The 17,779-nt window shown below is 42.8% G+C and overlaps 1 protein-coding gene across 3 annotated transcripts in view; it reads right to left on the bottom strand.

Moving 5' to 3' along the window:
* The window catches only part of uevld (UEV and lactate/malate dehyrogenase domains), a 30,849-nt gene extending 15,881 nt beyond the window's left edge, over positions 1 to 14,968 (bottom strand). The window contains exons 1-3 of one of the 3 annotated variants that reach the window (XM_080190382.1): positions 14,824 to 14,968; positions 14,439 to 14,523; positions 4,828 to 4,893 (exon numbers count right to left, since the gene is read on the bottom strand). In XM_080190382.1, the coding sequence (XP_080046508.1) occupies positions 4,828 to 4,893; positions 14,439 to 14,523; positions 14,824 to 14,865 (193 nt within the window). In that variant the 5' untranslated portion in view covers positions 14,866 to 14,968. The remainder of the gene's footprint in view (positions 1 to 4,827; positions 4,894 to 14,438; positions 14,524 to 14,823) is intronic. The other 2 variants (XM_080190383.1, XM_080190384.1) reach the window with 2 other exon arrangements.
* Positions 14,969 to 17,779: the final 2,811 nt, after the last annotated feature.

Raw genomic sequence — 17,779 nt, 5'->3', positions numbered from 1 at the left:
TGCCTTATCTATTTGGCATCCTGCTACAACAGGCGCATCTCAGCCTAAATATTGAGGCAGGGTTTAAAAAGGCCATTAGGTGGCTTAAGGGGTCTTTAGAGGAGCATGGAAGAACTTCCCATCCAACTGTGAATTTGCACCAGGACATGCAAGATAGGATTTATAGTTATTTGGAGAGTAATGAATTGATTGGAGATAGTCAGCATGGTTTTGTAGCGGGTAGGTCGTGCCTTACTAACCTTATTGAGTTTTTTGAAAAAGTGACCAAAGAGGTGGATGGGGGTAAGGCAGTTGGCGTGGTATATATGGATTTTAGTAAGGCGTTTGATAAGGTTCACCATGGTAGGCTTCTGCAGAAAATGCAGATGTATGGGATTGAGGGTAATCTAGGAAATTGGATCAGGAATTGGCTAGCAGATAGGAGACAGAGGGTGGTGGTTGATGGTAAATATTCGTCATGGAGTTCGGTTACGAGTGGTGTGCCTCAGGGATCTGTTTTGGGGCCACTGCTGTTTGTAATTTTTATCAATGATCTGGATGAGGGTATAGTTGGGTGGATTAGTAAATTTGCTGATGACACCAAAGTCGGAGATGTGGTAGATTGTGAGGAAGGGTGTCATAGTTTGCAGGAAGACTTGGACAGGTTGCAGAGCTGGGCCGAGAGGTGGCGGATGGAGTTTAATGCGGAGAAGTGTGAGGTAATTCACTTTGGTAGGAATAACAGATGTGTTGAGTATAGGGCTAACGGGAGGACTTTGAATAGTGTGGATGAACAGAGGGATCTAGGTGTATGTGTACATAGATCCCTGAAAGTTGGGAATCAAGTAGATAGGGTTGTTAAGAAGGCATACGCCTTTTTCCTCGGATGGAGAAAGCTAGCACGAGGGGGCATGGCTTTAAATTAAGGGGGGGTAGTTATAGGACGGATGTCAGGGGTAGGTTCTTTACCCAGAGGGTGGTGAGGGATTGGAATGCCCTGCCTGCTGCGGTTGTAAATGCGCCTAGTTTGGGGGTGTTTAAGAGATCCGTGGATAGGTTTATGGACGAAAAGGGATTGGTTTAGGTTAGAGGGTCATTGTTTTTTTTAACTGGTCGGCGCAACATCGTGGGCCGAAGGGCCTGTTCTGCGCTGTAATGTTCTATGTTCTATGCACATTCTAGCGCAAATGCCTGGCCTGCCTGTGGAATTCTGCAGCCCCGAAGATGGGGAATGGAAACTTTGCATCCGGAAATCCTCCTGACCTGGTTACCTTCTCTACAATTCAAGTGTCAAAGGTTTGGCCTGGAGCTCCCAGTATAAGCCAGGCAGGATGTAGGGTTAGACTGGTGATGTTGTTAAGTCCTCCAACACCCAATGACCAAACTTGAACCATGTTTGTCAGGCTTAGTTCTACAATACAAATTGGGTTTCTTGCTATTTTGATTAAGCTTAGATGAAGTTGAACCAACCTTTTAAGAAAACACATCCCCTTTTTTTGAGGAAAAACAAAATCCTGCACAAACAAAACTGGGAGGAAAAGATTCATTTAGCAGCAACAGAAGACTAATAATAGCATTTTTTTTATGTTGACAATCTCCGAACATGAGATAAGTGGTCCTCCTTTAACATAATAAAGGTGGTCATTCACATAATCAATTCCATGCAAGATAGAAAATTAACAGTGAACATGTTTTACCAAAACATCAGGGACAGAGGGGTGACATGTCCAGGAACAATACATAGCAAAAAGAAGATTTAGGAGAGGATGGAAGAAAATTAAGAAATTGAATTGGTTCAATTCAAGCCAAGTAAAGTTCAAATGTTCCTTATCTATAGCATTTTAAACAACAAATCATTCACGCATAAAATGTACTGCACTATCTGTACTTTCAGGCACTGACCAGAAATGGATTTCCCTCAGTGATATTTTATTAAGGAAATGAATCTCTTGGTTGACATTTTTAAAAATGCAATGTATCATCACTCAGACTACAGCACATAAATCATTAATGTACAAGCAAAAAGGACAAAGACCTTCTTTAGACTGTAATGTTATAAAATACACATTGATTTAGCCTTATGATTAAATGATTATGATGCCACATCAAGATTATGTAAGCACTTTCACAGAAAGATCAAGAATTTATTACATGTAGTCTGAACTAGCCTTCTCCCTTTGGCGCAGATTGGTTGGTAGGACGGCTGAGGAACAGTAGAGGATCTTTAAGGAAATCTTTTTCGGTGCTCAGCAGAAATATATTCTGATGGTAAAGAAGGAATGTTGGAGAAGGGATAACTAGCCGTGGTTATCGAAGGAAATAAAGGAGAATATTAAATTAAAAGCTGATGCGTTTAGAGTGGCTAAAAGTAGTGGGCGATTAGAAGATTGGGAACGGTTTAAAAATCAACAAAGAATGACTAAGAAGTTGATAAAGAAAGGAAGGATAGACTATGAAGCTAAACTAGCACTAAATATAAGAAAAGGACAGCAAGAGTTTTTACAAATATATAAAGAAGAGGAGGCTGGCTAGAGTGAATGTTGGACCATTAGAGGATGAGAGGGGGGATTTAGTGATGGGAGATGAGGAAATGGCTGAGGCCTTAAATAAGTTTTTTGCCTTGGTCTTCATGGAGGAGGACGTGAATAGTTTGCCGGATATTAAAGATAGAAGGATGGTAGGAGCTGAGGGCCTGAATGCGATTACTGTCACTAGAGAGGTAGTGCTTGATAGACTAATGGGACTGATGGTGGGCAAGTCCCCAGGACCGGATGGAATGCACCCCAGGGTTCTGAAGGAAATGGCAGAGGTGATAGTGGATGCCTTAGTGATTATTTACCAAAATTCGCTGGATTCCAGGGAAGTGCCAGAAGATTGGAAAACGGCTAATGTTACGCTGCTGTTTAAAAAAGGTAGCAGACAAAAAGCAGGGAATTATAGGCCGGTTAGTTTAATGTCTGTAGTTGGAAAAATGCTTGAATCCGTCATCAAAGAAGAAATAGCAAGGCATCTAGAAAGGAATAGTTTGATAGAGCAGACGCAGTGCGGATTCGTTAGGGGGAAGTTGTGTTTGACAAATTTATTGTATTTCTATGAGGATGTGACTAGTGCAGTAGACAGAGGGGAACCAGCGGATGTGGTGTTTCTAGATTTTCAAAAGGCGTTTGATAAGGTGCCTCACAAAAGGTTGCTTCAGAAGGGTAGGGTGCATGGAGTTGGGGTAAGGTGTTAGCGTGGATAGAGGATTGGTTGTCTAATAGGAGGCAGAGAGTTGGTACCAATGCGTGCTATTCTGATTGGCGATTGGTGACTCGTGGAGTGCCACAGGGATCGGTGCTGGGGCCTCAGCTATTTACCATTTATATAGAAGATCTGGAGGAGGGGGCTGAGTGTAGGGTGACGAAATTTGCTGATGACACAAAGATGAGTGGAAAAGTAAATTGCGCGGAGGGTGTGGAAAGTCTGCAGAGGGATCTGGATAGGCTGAGCGAGGACCTGGCAGATGGAGTACAATGTTAGCAAGTGTGAGGTTATCCACTTTGGCAGAAATAATAGTAGGCCAGATTACTATTTAAAGGGCGAAAAACTGCAGCATGCTACGGTGCAGAGGGACCTGGGGGTCCTTGTGCATGAGTCGCAAAAACCCAGTCTGCAGGTGATCAAGAAGGCGAATGGTATGCTGGCCTTTATAGCGAGGGGGATAGAATATAAAAGCAGGGAGGTCTTGCTGCAACCGTACAGGGCACTGGTGAGGCCACAGCTGGAGTACTGTGTGCAGTTTTGGTCGCCGCACTTGTGCAAGGATATTTTGGCCTTGGAGGGGGTGCAGAGGAGGTTCACTAGGTTGATATCAGAGATGAGGGGGTTGGACTATGAAGAGAGACTAAACAGACTGGGTCTGTACTCGTTGGAGTTTACAAGGATAAGGGGGGGGATCTTATAGAGACGTATAAGATAATGAAAGGGATGGATAGGGTAGAGTTGGAGAGATTCTTCCTACTTAGAAAGGATAGCAGGACTAGAGAGCACAGCCTCAAGATAAGTGGGAGGGTGGTTTAGATCGGAGTTGAGGAGGAACTTCTTCACTCAAAGGGTGGTCAATCTCTGGAATTCGCTGCCTGTTGAAGTGGTGGACGCTACCTCGCTAAATATATTTAAGTCACGGGTAGATAGGTTTTTGACAGACAAGGGAATTAAGGGTTATGGGGAGAGAATGGGAAAGTGGAAATGATCCACTTCAGATCAGCCATGATCTTATTGAATGGCGGGGCAGGCTCAAAGGGCTAGGTGGCCTACTCCTGCTCCTATTTCTTATGTTCTTATGTTCAGATTTCCTTTTCTGAATGTGTTTTTTTGCTGTGAGTGGTTCATAAGCTACCGTATTGTCCCCAACAACTTACCTCCATAGTAAGTTGTCCAAGTGGTTACAGCATTAGGATTTCAATAAAACAATTTATAGCAATGTGAAATTTTCACATCACATCTTCTTAAATGTGGAAAAGCAGTCTGTGATACATTTTATTTTAATCCAAACTTGAACTTCTGAAGATAATATTTGGGGCTGTAGAATATAGGAGTGAAGAACTGGTTTGTCATTAATAATAAGAGAAATGCAAGGTGAAGAATTAAGAGAGCAAAACATGATTGGTAGTGCCCAAGTTAAAGCATATTGTTTGAAATGAACTTTTTTTTTTCAGCATATTGCACTTTATACTCAGTAATAATGCTGGATTCGCCAACAGGAATAGACTTCTACTGATAGAACAATTCTGCTCTCTGACACGGTGGGACTTACTCTGATGTCAGTCTGGAACTGCTCTTGCTGCTAACATGGGGAAAGGAGTTTACCTTGGTATCCAATAGGGATGGTTCCAATTAAGCTTAGCAGATCTTTCTGGGAGCCATCGCTGAAAGCTGCAATTTGAACAGAAATCTTTTTTAGTCCCACTGACTGCTGGAATCCCATTGGATTGGTGTACAAATATTCACTGAAGAATAGTTCACATTTCTACTTGCATTACAAGCCCTGGCTGCTTATTCAAAAAACACCATTTAGAGACTCAGATTAAAAGTATATCTGATAGGTTAGTGTGTCCCAACTGTGCTTGACCAATGCACTTATATCTGGGTAACTGGGTAAAAAAGCCCAATTTCCTCCTCTCCTCCTCCTCCATGGGTGGCAAACTCCTAGAGGACTATTGTTTCAGCTGGTTCAAGTCCCACTCCAGAGATTTCAGCACAAAAGTCTAGGCTGACAATCCTACTGCAGCACTATGGAAAAGTGACAGTCTCAAGGTGCTGTCTTTTGGATCAGAGTTAAACTGAGGCTTCATATACCCATTTGGGTGATTGTAAAATAGTCTTTGTCATTATCTTGAAGAGGAGGAGGGTAAGTTCACCCCAGTTTCCTGGCCAACAGTTATTCCTCAAATGGCATTACAAAAATAGACTTTCTGATCATCATCACATGTTGCTTGGGAGTCTGCTGTGCACTGATTGACTGTGCATTTCCTACAACAGCGACCACGCTTCAAAAATGTTTCATTGGCTGTAAAACGCTTGTGAAAGAAGATAAGAAATAGAACGGGGAGCCGTCCAGTTGTTCCACTACAAGGCTGGACTTTTATTTCAACATCATTTTCCTGCACTATTCCAAAATGCCTTAATGTTTTTAAACACAGAAATCTATGATATTTGCTATTCAATGATTGCGCCTCCATTATCCTCAAGGATAAATAATTCCAAAGATTCTTAACCCTCAGGCTGTCTCCCTTGATTCTACAACTCCCAGTTAGGGGTAAAACCCTTTCTGTATTTATCCTTCTAGCCCGTTAAGAATCTTTATGCATGAAACAGGTCACCTCTCATTCTTCTAAACTCCAGAGAATAAAGGCCCAGTCTATTTAACCTTTCCTCATAGGACAATCCCTGCATCCCAGGAATTGGTTTGCTGAACCTTCATTGTACTCCCCTATGGCAGGTATATCTTTCCTAAGGTAAGGAGACTAAAACTGCACTGGTCTTACCAAGGCTCTATGCATTTGTAGTGAGACATCTTTGTTCAAAAGACCAACATACTATTTGTCTTTTTAATTGCTTGTTATGCCTTCATGATAGCTTTCGGTGACTCATGACATCTGAGTCATTTATGTATATATGACCCAGGTAACACAATAAAGAGTTATGTATCAAAGTTGGCCAATAATACTTCAGGTCAGTAGTATAATAATTTGTGCAGAGGAGGAAGAACAAAATCACAAAACAACATTGATAGACTAAATCGGCAAAACAGTGGCAAATAGATTTCAATGCAGATAATAGCAGGTGGTGCTGTTTCCATGTGTTTACTGCTCTTGACTTTTAGGTGATAGATGTCACAGGTTTGGAAGGTGATTTCAAAGAAGGCTTGGTGAGTTGCATCTCAGATGGTACACACTGTTGATAGCACTGTGTGCTGCTGGTGGATGGGATGCTGATGAAATGGGCTGTTTTACACTGGGATGGTGTTGAGTTTCTGGAGTGTTACTGGAGCTGTCTTCATCTAGGCAAGTTGAGAATATTCCATTATATTCTTGACTTCAGAAAATCATAAGAAATAGGTGCAGGAGTAAGCCATTCAGACCATCAAGTCCACTTTGCTGATCTAAATGGAGACCACGTTTTTAAACCATACATTCCTAGCTCTAAATTCCCAGGAGGAAACATTCTCCCAACATCTACCCTATTAAGTCCCCTCAGAATCCTACAGATCACAATCATTCTTTTAAACTCCAGTGAGCATAGGCCCAACCATTCTTCATAAGGCAAGCCTTTCATCCCAAGAAACAAATAAAGAAAATTACAGCATAGGAACAGGCCCGTCAGCCCACCAAACATGCACTGACCATGCTGTCCGAATGAACTAAAGCCCCCTACCCTTCCGGGCACCTCTATTCCCATACTATTCATGTATTTGTCAAGATGCCCCTTAAAAGTCACGATTGCATATGCTTCCACTACTTCCCCCAGCAACGAGTTCCAGGCACCCGCTACTCTGTAAAAAATCTGCCTCATACCTCTCCTTGAAACATTGCCCCTCGCACCTTAAATCTAGTAATTGACTCTTCCACTCTGGAAAAAGCTTCTGACTATCCACTCTGTCCATGCCTCTCGTAATCTTGTAGACTCCATCCGCCATTTCTCTGCCCAAATCTCCAACAGATCTATATCCTGCTGTGTCCTCTGATGGTCCTCATCGCTGTCCAGAAAAATCCACCAACCTTTGTGTTGTCTGCAAACTTACTAATCAAACCAGTTACATTTTCCTCCAAATCATTAATATATATTACAAACAGCAAAGATCCCAGCACTGATCCCTGAGGAAAGCCACTTGTCGCAGCTCTCCATTCAGAAACACACACTGCTGCTGCTACCCTCTGTCTTCTTTGACCGAGCCAGTTATATATCTACTTTGCCAGCTCACCTCTGATCCCATGCAACTTCACCTTCTGCACCAGTCTGCCATGAAGGACCTTGATGTGGGTATGCCGGCGTTGGACTGGCGTAAACACAGTAAAAAGTCTGACAACACCAGGTTTTAGTCCAACCTATTTATTTGATAATATACTCACTAGCTTTCGGGGTTACCCCCTTCGTCAGGTGAATGGAGAGTTCTGGCCTCAGACAGAGCATATAAAGCACAGACAGTTTAGAGATTACTGATTAAAATGCGAATCCTTACACCTAACCTGCTGTTCAAGACCTGAAGTGGCTGATAATGTGAGTGGAAGGAGCACTGATCACAGTTTAAAGAGATGTGTATTGTCTCCAGACAGTACAGTAAGTGAGGTTTTGCAAACCCAGGCAAGGAGATCTCTACTGCCTCCCAAAGATACACAAGGCAAACACACCTGGCCGTCCCATTGTATCGGGCAATGGGACTCTGTGTGAGAACCTCTCCGGCTACGTCGAGGGCATCCTGAAACCCATTGTACAAAGAACCCCCAGCTTTTGTCACGACACTACGGACTTCCTACTGAAACTCAGCACACACGGAGCAGTTGAACCAGGGACACTCCTCGTCACAATGGATGTCTCAGCGCTCTACACCAACATCCCCCACAACGATGGCATTGCTGCGACTGCTTCAGTACTCAATGCTGACAACTGCCAGTTTCCAGATGCAATTTTACAACTCATCTGCTTTATCCTGGACCACAATGTCTTCACCTTCAACAACCAGTTTTTCATCCAGACACATGGAACAGCCATGGGGACCAAATTTGCACCTCAATATGCCAACATCTTCATGCACAGGTTCGAACAAGACTTCTTCACTGCACAGAATCTTCAACCGATGCTATACACTAGATACATCGATGACATTTTCTTCCTTTGGCCTCATGGTGAACAATCACTGAAACAACTATATGATGATATCAACAAATTCCACCCCACCATCAGACTCACCATGGACTATTCCCCAGAATCAGTTGCATTCTTGGACACACGCATCTCCATTAAGGACGGTCACCTCAGCACCTCACTGTACCGCAAGCCCACAGACAATCTCACAATGCTCCACTTCTCCAGTTTCCACCCTAAACATGTTAAAGAAGCCATTCCCTATGGACAAGCCCTCCGTATACACAGGATTTGCTCAGATGAGGAGGATCGTGACAGACACCTCCAGACCCTGAAAGATGCCCTCATAAGAACAGGATATGGTGCTCGACTCATAGATCGGCAGTTCCGATGCGCCACAGCGAAAAACCGCACCGATCTCCTCAGAAGGCAAACACAGGACACAGTGGACAGAGTACCCTTCGTCGTCCAGTACTTCCCCGGAGCGGAGAAGCTACGACATCTTCTCCGGAGTCTTCAACATATCATTGATGAAGACGAACATCTCGCCAGGGCTATCCCCACACCCCCACTTCTTGCTTTCAGACAACCACACAACCTCAAACAGACCATTGTTCGCAGCAAACTACCCAGCCTTCAGGAGAACAGTGACCACAATACCACACAACCCTGTCACAGCAACCTCTGCAAGACATGCCGGATCATTGACATGGATACCATCATCACACGTGAGAATACCATCCACCAGGTACATGGTAAATACTCTTGCAACTCGGCCAACATTGTCTACCTGATACGTTGCAAGAAAGGATGTCCCGAAGCATGGTACATTGGGGAGACCATGCAGACGCTACGACAACGGATGAATGAACATCGCTCGACAGTCACCAGGCAAGACTGTTCCCTTCCTGTTGGCGAACACTTCAGTGGTCACGGGCATTCAGCCTCTGACCTTCGGGTAAGCATTCTCCAAGGTGGCCTTCACGACACACGACAGCGCAGAGTCGCTGAGCAGAGACTGATAGCCAAGTTCCGCACACATGAGGACGGTCTCAACAGGGATCTTGGGTTCATGTCGCACTATCTGTAACCCCCATGACTTGCCTGGGTTTACAAAACCTCACTTACTGTACTGTCTGGAGACAATACACATCTCTTTAAACTGTGATCAGTGCTCCTTCCACTCACATTATCAGCCACTTCAGGTCTTGAACAGCAGGTTAGGTGTAAGGATTCGCATTTTAATCAGTAATCTCTAAACTGTCTGTGCTTTATATGCTCTGTCTGAGGCCAGAACTCTCCATTCACCTGACGAAGGGGGTAACCCCGAAAGCTAGTGAGTATATTATCAAATAAATAGGTTGGACTAAAACCTGGTGTTGTCAGACTTTTTACTATGAAGGACCTTGACAAAGGCCTTACTGAAGTCCATGCAGACAACATCCACTGATCCACCTTCTTCAATCATCTTCGTCACTTCTTCGAAAAACTCAATCAAGTTCGTGAGACACGACCTCCCCTTCACAAAACCATGTTGTTTCTCACTAACACGTCTACTTATTTCCAAGAAGAAATAAGTCCTGTCTTGAAGAATCCTCCCCAATAATTTCCCTACCATTGATGTAAGGATCACCGGCCTGTAATTACCTGGATTATTATTGCTACCCTTCTTAAACAAAGGAACAACATTGGCTATTCTCCAATCCTCTGGGACCTCCCCTGTAGCCAGTGAGGATACAAAGATTTCTCTCAAAGCCCCAGCAATTTCCTCCCTTGCCTCTCTCAGTATTCTTGGGTATATCCCACCAGGCCCTAGGGACTTGTCTACCTTAATATTTCTCAACAACTCCAATGCCTCCTCTTTTTTGATCTCAATATGGCTCAAACAATGTACACATTCTTTCCCAGACTCATCACCCACCAAGTCCTTTTTTTTGTGAATACTGACACAAAGTACTCATTTAATACCTCGCCCATTTCCTTTGGCTCCACACATAGATTCCCTCCCTTATCCAGGAGTGGCTATCTTCTTGCTCCTTACACAAGTATAAAAAGCCTTGGGATTTTCCTTAATCCTGTTCGCCAATCCTTTTCGTGACCCCTTTTAGCCAAGTGCATCTTCTCTGAACTGCTTCCAATGCAAGTATATCCCTCTTCAAGACAGACCAGAGTGGTACACAATTTTTCAATCTCACCAATGCCTGAACAGCTGTAGCAAGATGTCTCTTCTCTTATACTTCATTCACTTGTGGGCTCATATTCAAGGGTACTTGGGAATCTAAGGGCAAAGAATCATGGAAGGCAAAATTGAAACTCTGAGGGGGGCTACTGTTAGATGCGAGCAACTTTGGACAGAATTTCAAGGAGAGCTTTGAATGTGAAAATCTCTGGTGAGAAATTGTTTCAATGCAATTGTTTCAATTGTTGTTTATTGACGTCAAGGTGGATTTTTGAGAAATCCATGAACATTGTCTTGGTCAAATAAATCGGTTGGACTGAAATCTGGTGTTGTCAGACTTTTTACTTGGTTGCACCTGCCATTTACTTTGTTGTTCAGTGTGTTCCACCACAGTTTTTCTGTTAATTCACATGCATGTCATACCCTGAATCATATAGAGTACAAAGTAATATAATTTGTCTTTCTGAACTTGTACAGTAAAATTTGTTTTCTGTTTGTTCAAATCTTGCAGTTTTATCCCAAAAACAGGTGCCTTGAATTCCAGTCTTTATTTACTTAAAACCAGATCCCCCCCAATGTCTGTTTCAATTTGGACAAAGGGTCACCTGGACTTGAAACGTCAGCTCTTTTCTCTCCTTACAGATGCTGCCAGACCTACTGAGATTTTCCAGCATTTTCTCTTTTGGTTTCTCCCCCAGTGTCCCGGGACTGGCCAAGGATCATAAAACTGCCAACAAGCTATTCAACAGTCAGAAAACATCAAAGGCAAATTCAATCCTTTTTTAAACAAATACACACAATTTTTCCAGCAGGAGTCAGTGCTGAGGGATCAGGAATGAAGAACTCAAGCTGAATTTTCTCTTCTCTGGCCCAGTGGCATGGTTACCAATTGTAGTTTCACTTACTATCTAACTCAGCACCTGAGAACCAGAGACATAAAAAATCTTTTTCTTCTATTTTCCCATTTCACATTTACATCAATAGAAAAGACAGCAACACCCTGCTCGGCTCCTCCACATTTGCTAAATTATCAAACTGCTTATTTGTCACCCACTACTCAATGTGCAGAAATTTCTTCCATACTCTTGAAAAATTAGACTTTTATTTCTCAAAACTTTTCATCATGCACTCATCAGGACAACTAGCAAAAATACCAATTGAGATTGGAACATCAAATTTATAATGTATGAAAAGAGAGTGCTTATTGGTTGGAAAGTGGATGGTGAATGTTAGGTGTCGCTATACAGAATGCACAGTTGATGATGAATGATAGTTAACACTCAAGCATAGTTTGAAATTTAAACAAAGCAGTTTGACTGGTTGGTCATGGCACTGCCCTGAAGAATGAACAAACGAATGGCTGGCAGCTATTTTGTTTAGCTGAAATAGGCACAATGTGTTTACATGTTCTTTCTGTCTGCAAAGAACAGGGCCATGTGTATTAATATGTGCAGCTTCCAGGCAAATGTACCACACTATGAGCCTGACTGACAATCTTAAATTGGTTGTCACTATAAATCTTAGTACATTGATGATTATTTAGCAAATGATGTTCAATTGCAGAATCACATCCAACGTTGGATACTTGTGTTTTGGGTTGTGTAAGTACGGACAAGTTGGGTACAGTCTGTACCTTGCCTATTGTGAAAGTGAAATGAATGTGCTATATAATACAATCTTTGGGATGTTCAGCCTACAAATCTAGCATCATACTGGCAGTGAAATTCATGTACCACTTTGCTCATTTTTGTGTGATAGGCAGAACATCTTTCTGGCTTGACAGCAACATTCTGTTCATGGCAAATACCACTTATGTTGCGACTGCATTGTAGCAGCGTGAAATTGTTAGCTTTCATTATTGCCCAAAGTTTGAGATACTTTACCCTTCCAAGGTGATGGTAGGTCAACAGGGCAATTTTCAAGGCTGAAAGTAACAGCCTTCTGTCCACTCACAAGTTGCACAATACATAGTGTGAAATCAGGGTAGCCATTATGTTGCAGGTTAACTTTGACATGTTCTGTTTCTGTATCACACTTGCAAAAGGCTTGGGTCCCATTAAAGTCATAGAGGTTTACAGCATGGAAACTGGCCCTTCTGCCCAACTTGTCCATGCCGCTTTTTTTTTTAAAACCCCTAAGCTAATCCCAATTGCCCGCATTTGGCCCATATCCATCTTATCCACATAACTGTCTAAATGCTTTTTAAAAGGCAAAATTGTACTTGCCTCTAGTACTATCTCCGACAGTTGGTTCCAGACACAAAGTATGAAAAAAATTGCCCCTCTGGACCCCTTTAAATCTCTCCCCTCTCACCTTAAATCTATGCCCTGTAGTTTAGGCTCCCCTACCTTTGGGAAATGATATTGACCATCTAGCTGATTTGTGTCCCCCATTATTTAATAGACCTCTATAAAATCACCTCAGCCTCCTACTTCCCAGAGAAAAAAGTCCCAGTCTATCCAGCCTCTCCTTATAACTCAATCCATCAAGTCCCGATAGCATCCTAGTAAATCTTTTCTGCACTCTTTCTAGTTTAATAATATCCTTTCATAATAGGGTGCCCAGAACTGTACACAGTATTCCAAGTGTGGCCTGACCAATGTCTTGTACAACTTCAACAAGACATCCCAATTCCTGTATTCAATGTTCTTACCAATGAAACCAAGCACGCTGAATGCCTTCTTCACCACTCTGTCCACCTCTAACTCCACTTTCAAGGAGCTATGAACATGTACCCCATAGATCTCTTTGTTCTGTAACTCTCCCCAACACCCTACCATTAACTGAGTAAGTCCTGTCCTGGTTCAATTTACCAAAATGCATTACTTTACATTTGTCTAAATTAAACTCCATCTGCCATTCATCTGCCCACTGGCCCAATTGATCAAAACCCTGTTGCAATCCGAGATAATCTTCTTCACTGTCCACTATGCCACCAATCTTGGAGTCATTTGCAAACTTACTAACCATACCTCCCATATTCTCATCCAAATCATTAATATATATGACAAATACCTGTAGACCCAGCACTGATCCCTGAGGCACACTGCTGGTCACAGGCCTCCTGGTTGAAAAACAACCCTCTGGCTTCTGTCATCAAGCCAATTTTGTATCCATTTAGCTACCTTACCCTGGATCCAGTAAGAATTAATCTTATGAAACAACCTACCATGCAGTACCTTGTCAAAGGCCTTGCTAAAGTCCATGTAGACAACATCAACTACACTGCCCTCATCTACCGTCAACACAATCAAATTTGTGAGACATGATTTTCCACTCAAAGTCATGCTGACTGTCCCTGATCAGTCCTTGCGTCTCTAAATGTCTGTTGGCGAGGTTGCCAATAAGGCAAATCCCATAGAGAGTGGAATTGTATGAATTCTGGTGTTATATTGACCCAGTGAAAGTAAGCTTGTAAGAGACCATGGTAGTGAACTCCAGTAGATTTCTCAACTACTTTGTCAAGGAAGGGGAGATCATTTGATTGTTTCTTTTCGATGATGAATTTGAACACATAAAAGAGCCCATGGAATCATGCAAGGAAATTATTACATGCTACTATGGATTTAAACTTAGCAAACTCATCAGCCACATGTTGGAAATATGGAATTGATAGGAGATACGGTGTCATTCCACTGAAGACATGTTTCTCATGGAACCTAAGAAAGATGTTTGAGAGAGCTGGGCCTAGAGGGGATTCCATGGCAATAGATGGTGTCATTAAAGCTGAACTCAACTACATGACTTGCCAAATTTAGAGATTCAATGAATACTGATTCATGCAATGGTGCAGTTCTAGGTTGCCACAAAATACAACCCATTAACTAATTAAGTCCTGCTCTGGTTCAATCTACAAAAACGCATCATATTGCATTTATCTGAATTAATCTCCATCTGCCATTCATTAGCCCACTGCAGCAAAATTTGAAAGGCTTACTGTATACGCCCATTGACAAGTTGAGGTCAGGAAATTTCTGATGCACAATCTTCAGCTCCTCAATGGTCAGGTCCCGGAATTTGTACTGAAAAAAAAGTTCAAGGTGATTTGGGAAAATAAAAAGTCCAGTCCACATTTTCCCCTCTTCCTATTTATTATTTCAATCTCAGTAGCGAATGTCACACCTTTTCCCCCCTTCCTCCCTCACATTCCCTTAAATTGAGCAAAGACCCTCGTTATTTCTGAAGACCATAATGACACCTTTGAGCTGCAGAAACCTGTCGCCACATCTTCACTCACTCCCACTCCACACCCCATTCCCACCTCCCACATCTCACAACCCTTCATCCTTTGCCTTCTGTCAGTCTCGCTATGTGAGCCTCACCTTTCCCAGCTGTTTTTTCAGCGCCTCTTCATTTAAATCCATTTCTTCATTCAGAATTTAATCTATTTCGCTCCCACTTTTATCACTTCCGGTTCCAACGCTTCAAACAAATGAAGCTCCAGACTTCCCTGTGAGGCGGCGCGGAACGGAGCACAGGGTTGGACCGGGGGCGGGACTAGGCGCAAGGTCAGGCACAGGGCGGAGCTAAGAGACGTGACCAATCAGAGGGGCTTTTCTAGGGGGCGGGGGGGGGTAGGCCCGAAGGGAGGGAACAGACTGCCGGGCTCAGGCAGAGGGCGGGGTTAGGGGGCGACGCCAGGCAGTGGGCGGGGTTAGGGGGCAGGACCGGGCAGAGTGAGGGGCTGGGCTAGGGGCGGTGCTAGGCAGAGGTTAGGGTTAGGGGCGTGGCCAGAGCGCAGGATTATTTGTATTGCGGATGTTAAGGGAGCGCTGGTGTTAGAGCTATGTCCCGGATTTATGTCTGACTGCAGAACTCTGTGTCCAGTCACGTTGTCTATACCTTTAAGACTTGATTACCTGTAAAGACTCGCATTCCGACCAGTGTCTTGTAAATTGAGTTTGTGTCTATCTGTGCCTTGTTTGTGAACACAACTGCCACTCACAGGATGAAGGGCAGTGCTCCGAAAGCTTGTGGCTTGTGCAACCAAACGAACCTGTTGGATTTTAACATGGTGTGGTGAGACTTCTTACTGTGACTGCAAAAAAATCAGAGCATACACTGAGCATGCGCAGTAATGGTTACATCCACGACAATGCAATTGGCGATACCCCAAACATCCACTGCGGAATTCTTCTTCCATTTGCCAGGTTCAGGTGCCATCAGTCCCGAAAGCAGAACCCTCGGAAGGGGAAAATATGAAGGGTAATGCCCTGGAAAGTTGTAGATAGCTTACAAATCACCCTTTCTTATTGTGATGGAGTTCGTTATTGGTTAAAGGACAGTGTTAGCTGTCAGTACTGTTTATATTATAACTTGCTAGTTTATTGTTGAGTTGATTGCAACTTTGGAAGGCTGGTTGTGGATAACTCGCAATGCATACTAGCTGTTTGTTACTCTGCTATGCTGTTTGTGCTGCTGTATTTAAAATGGCATGTTTATTGTTGATACTAATACATTGGATGTTATCTTTATAATTTGTTGTGAGATGGCACTTTGAAAATGTAATGTATTTTTGTATTTGTAAATTGTTTTATAAATAAGAGTGGTTAGGGTGCTATCAAACTGTCTGGAAAGTACAAATGTCCCTTGGATCATTGCCTTGAACTGGAAATCATCTGAAAAATGTGATTTAAATGTGATGTATGATTGTTTAGACTATTACATCAATAGTTACACAGAAAATGTTAGAAGGTTTAAAACCACTCCTAACTTTTGGGTAACTATTGTACAAACCACTCCACTTCCACCTGTGAATCTCCATGAGACTCCCTCAGCCCTCACATGGATTTTTCACCTTCATAGGATCCCTCCTGAGGCAAAGCTCAACCTGACTACTTCAGCATCTCACCAAATCTTCCCCACTTACTTTCTACCTGGATCTTTAAACTTTGCTGGACCTTTAACGTAATTGGTTTGTGGCAGCTAGTTGTCTGAAGAAAGGAATATGGCCTCCATGTATCTGATCGAACTGCCCTTGACATTAAGTTCAGGGAGGTGTGCTGCAATGCTCAGGTATCAGCCAGACTGAGTCTGAAGGTTGGGTGAGATAGGATAGAAAAAAATTCAGGTAAGAAAATAAGAGCAGAGTGTCAATCCACCACTCTGCAGAAATTCAGGCCCATTAATATTTTTGTTTCTGCGACTTCTGTGCCACAATCTATTCAGTACTGAGCCCAACAGTGACACCTGCATCCTGTGAATCGTAAAACACTTCATACCAAGAATTGTGAATGAAACTGAATACTGTGAAATAATCTGTAAATGTCCAAAAGACGTGCTGGTTATGTACATTAGCCATGCTAACTTCTCCCTCAGTATACCTGAATGGGCACCAGAGTGTGGCGACTAGGAGATTTTCGTACTAATTTTGTTGCACTGTTAATACAAGTTTGCTTTTGACACTAATAAACAAACTTTAACTTCTCAATTCTCCTCCAAGGTATGTGGGCATCAATGTCTACGCCAGCATATCATAGAATTCCTACAGTGCAGAAAGAGCTTTGTTGCTTAATAACAAAAAAAAGGACCACACAATAAAGTAACAGGAGATTGAGACTTAGATTGAGAACATTTTCTTGTGGTTCTCCATGTCCTACAACTGTGATGGCTGACCAACAACAACCAAAACCATTTCACTTTGTGTCAGTTTCAACTCCAGCCTTTGGAGAGATATCACTTTGACCCTGATTAACTTCAATTTTGCTGGCATTCTTTGTTTTTTCACTTGGTCGAATGCTGCTTTAATGTGAAACATTGACTGAAGAGGGCAGTGCAACTGAGCCAGCTGCTACTCTCATCTGATGTGGTACAGGCATAATTTCTGACAGGGATGAAAGAACATGAACAGCACAAGAATCTAAGGCTTGTTTTCCAAACCTCGCTGGATTCCGGGGAAGTGCCGGAAGATTGGAAAACGACCAATGTTACGCCACTGTTTAAAAAGGGTAGCAGGCAAAAGGCAGGGAATTATAGGCCGGTTAGTTTAACGTCTGTTGTAGGAAAAATGCTTGAATCCGTCATCAAAGAAGAAATGGCGAGGCTCCTTGAGAAGAATTGTTTGATAGAGCAGACGCAGCATGGATTCGTTAAGGGGAAGTCGTGTCTGACAAATTTATTGGAATTCTATGAGGATGTGTCTAGTGCGGTGGACGGAGGGGAACCGGTGGATGTGGTGTTTCTCGATTTTCAGAAGGTGTTTGATAATGTGCCACACAAAAGGTTGTTACAGAAGATTAGGGGGCATGGAGTTGGGAGTAAGGTGTTAGCGTGGATAGA

The sequence above is a fragment of the Carcharhinus amblyrhynchos genome, chromosome 6 (genome assembly GCF_965287045.1).
Source record: "Carcharhinus amblyrhynchos chromosome 6, sCarAmb.v2.hapA, whole genome shotgun sequence".
NCBI lineage: Eukaryota > Metazoa > Chordata > Chondrichthyes > Carcharhiniformes > Carcharhinidae > Carcharhinus > Carcharhinus amblyrhynchos.
Note: the sequence above shows the minus strand (reverse complement) of the source record. Positions and strands in the feature narration are given on the sequence as shown.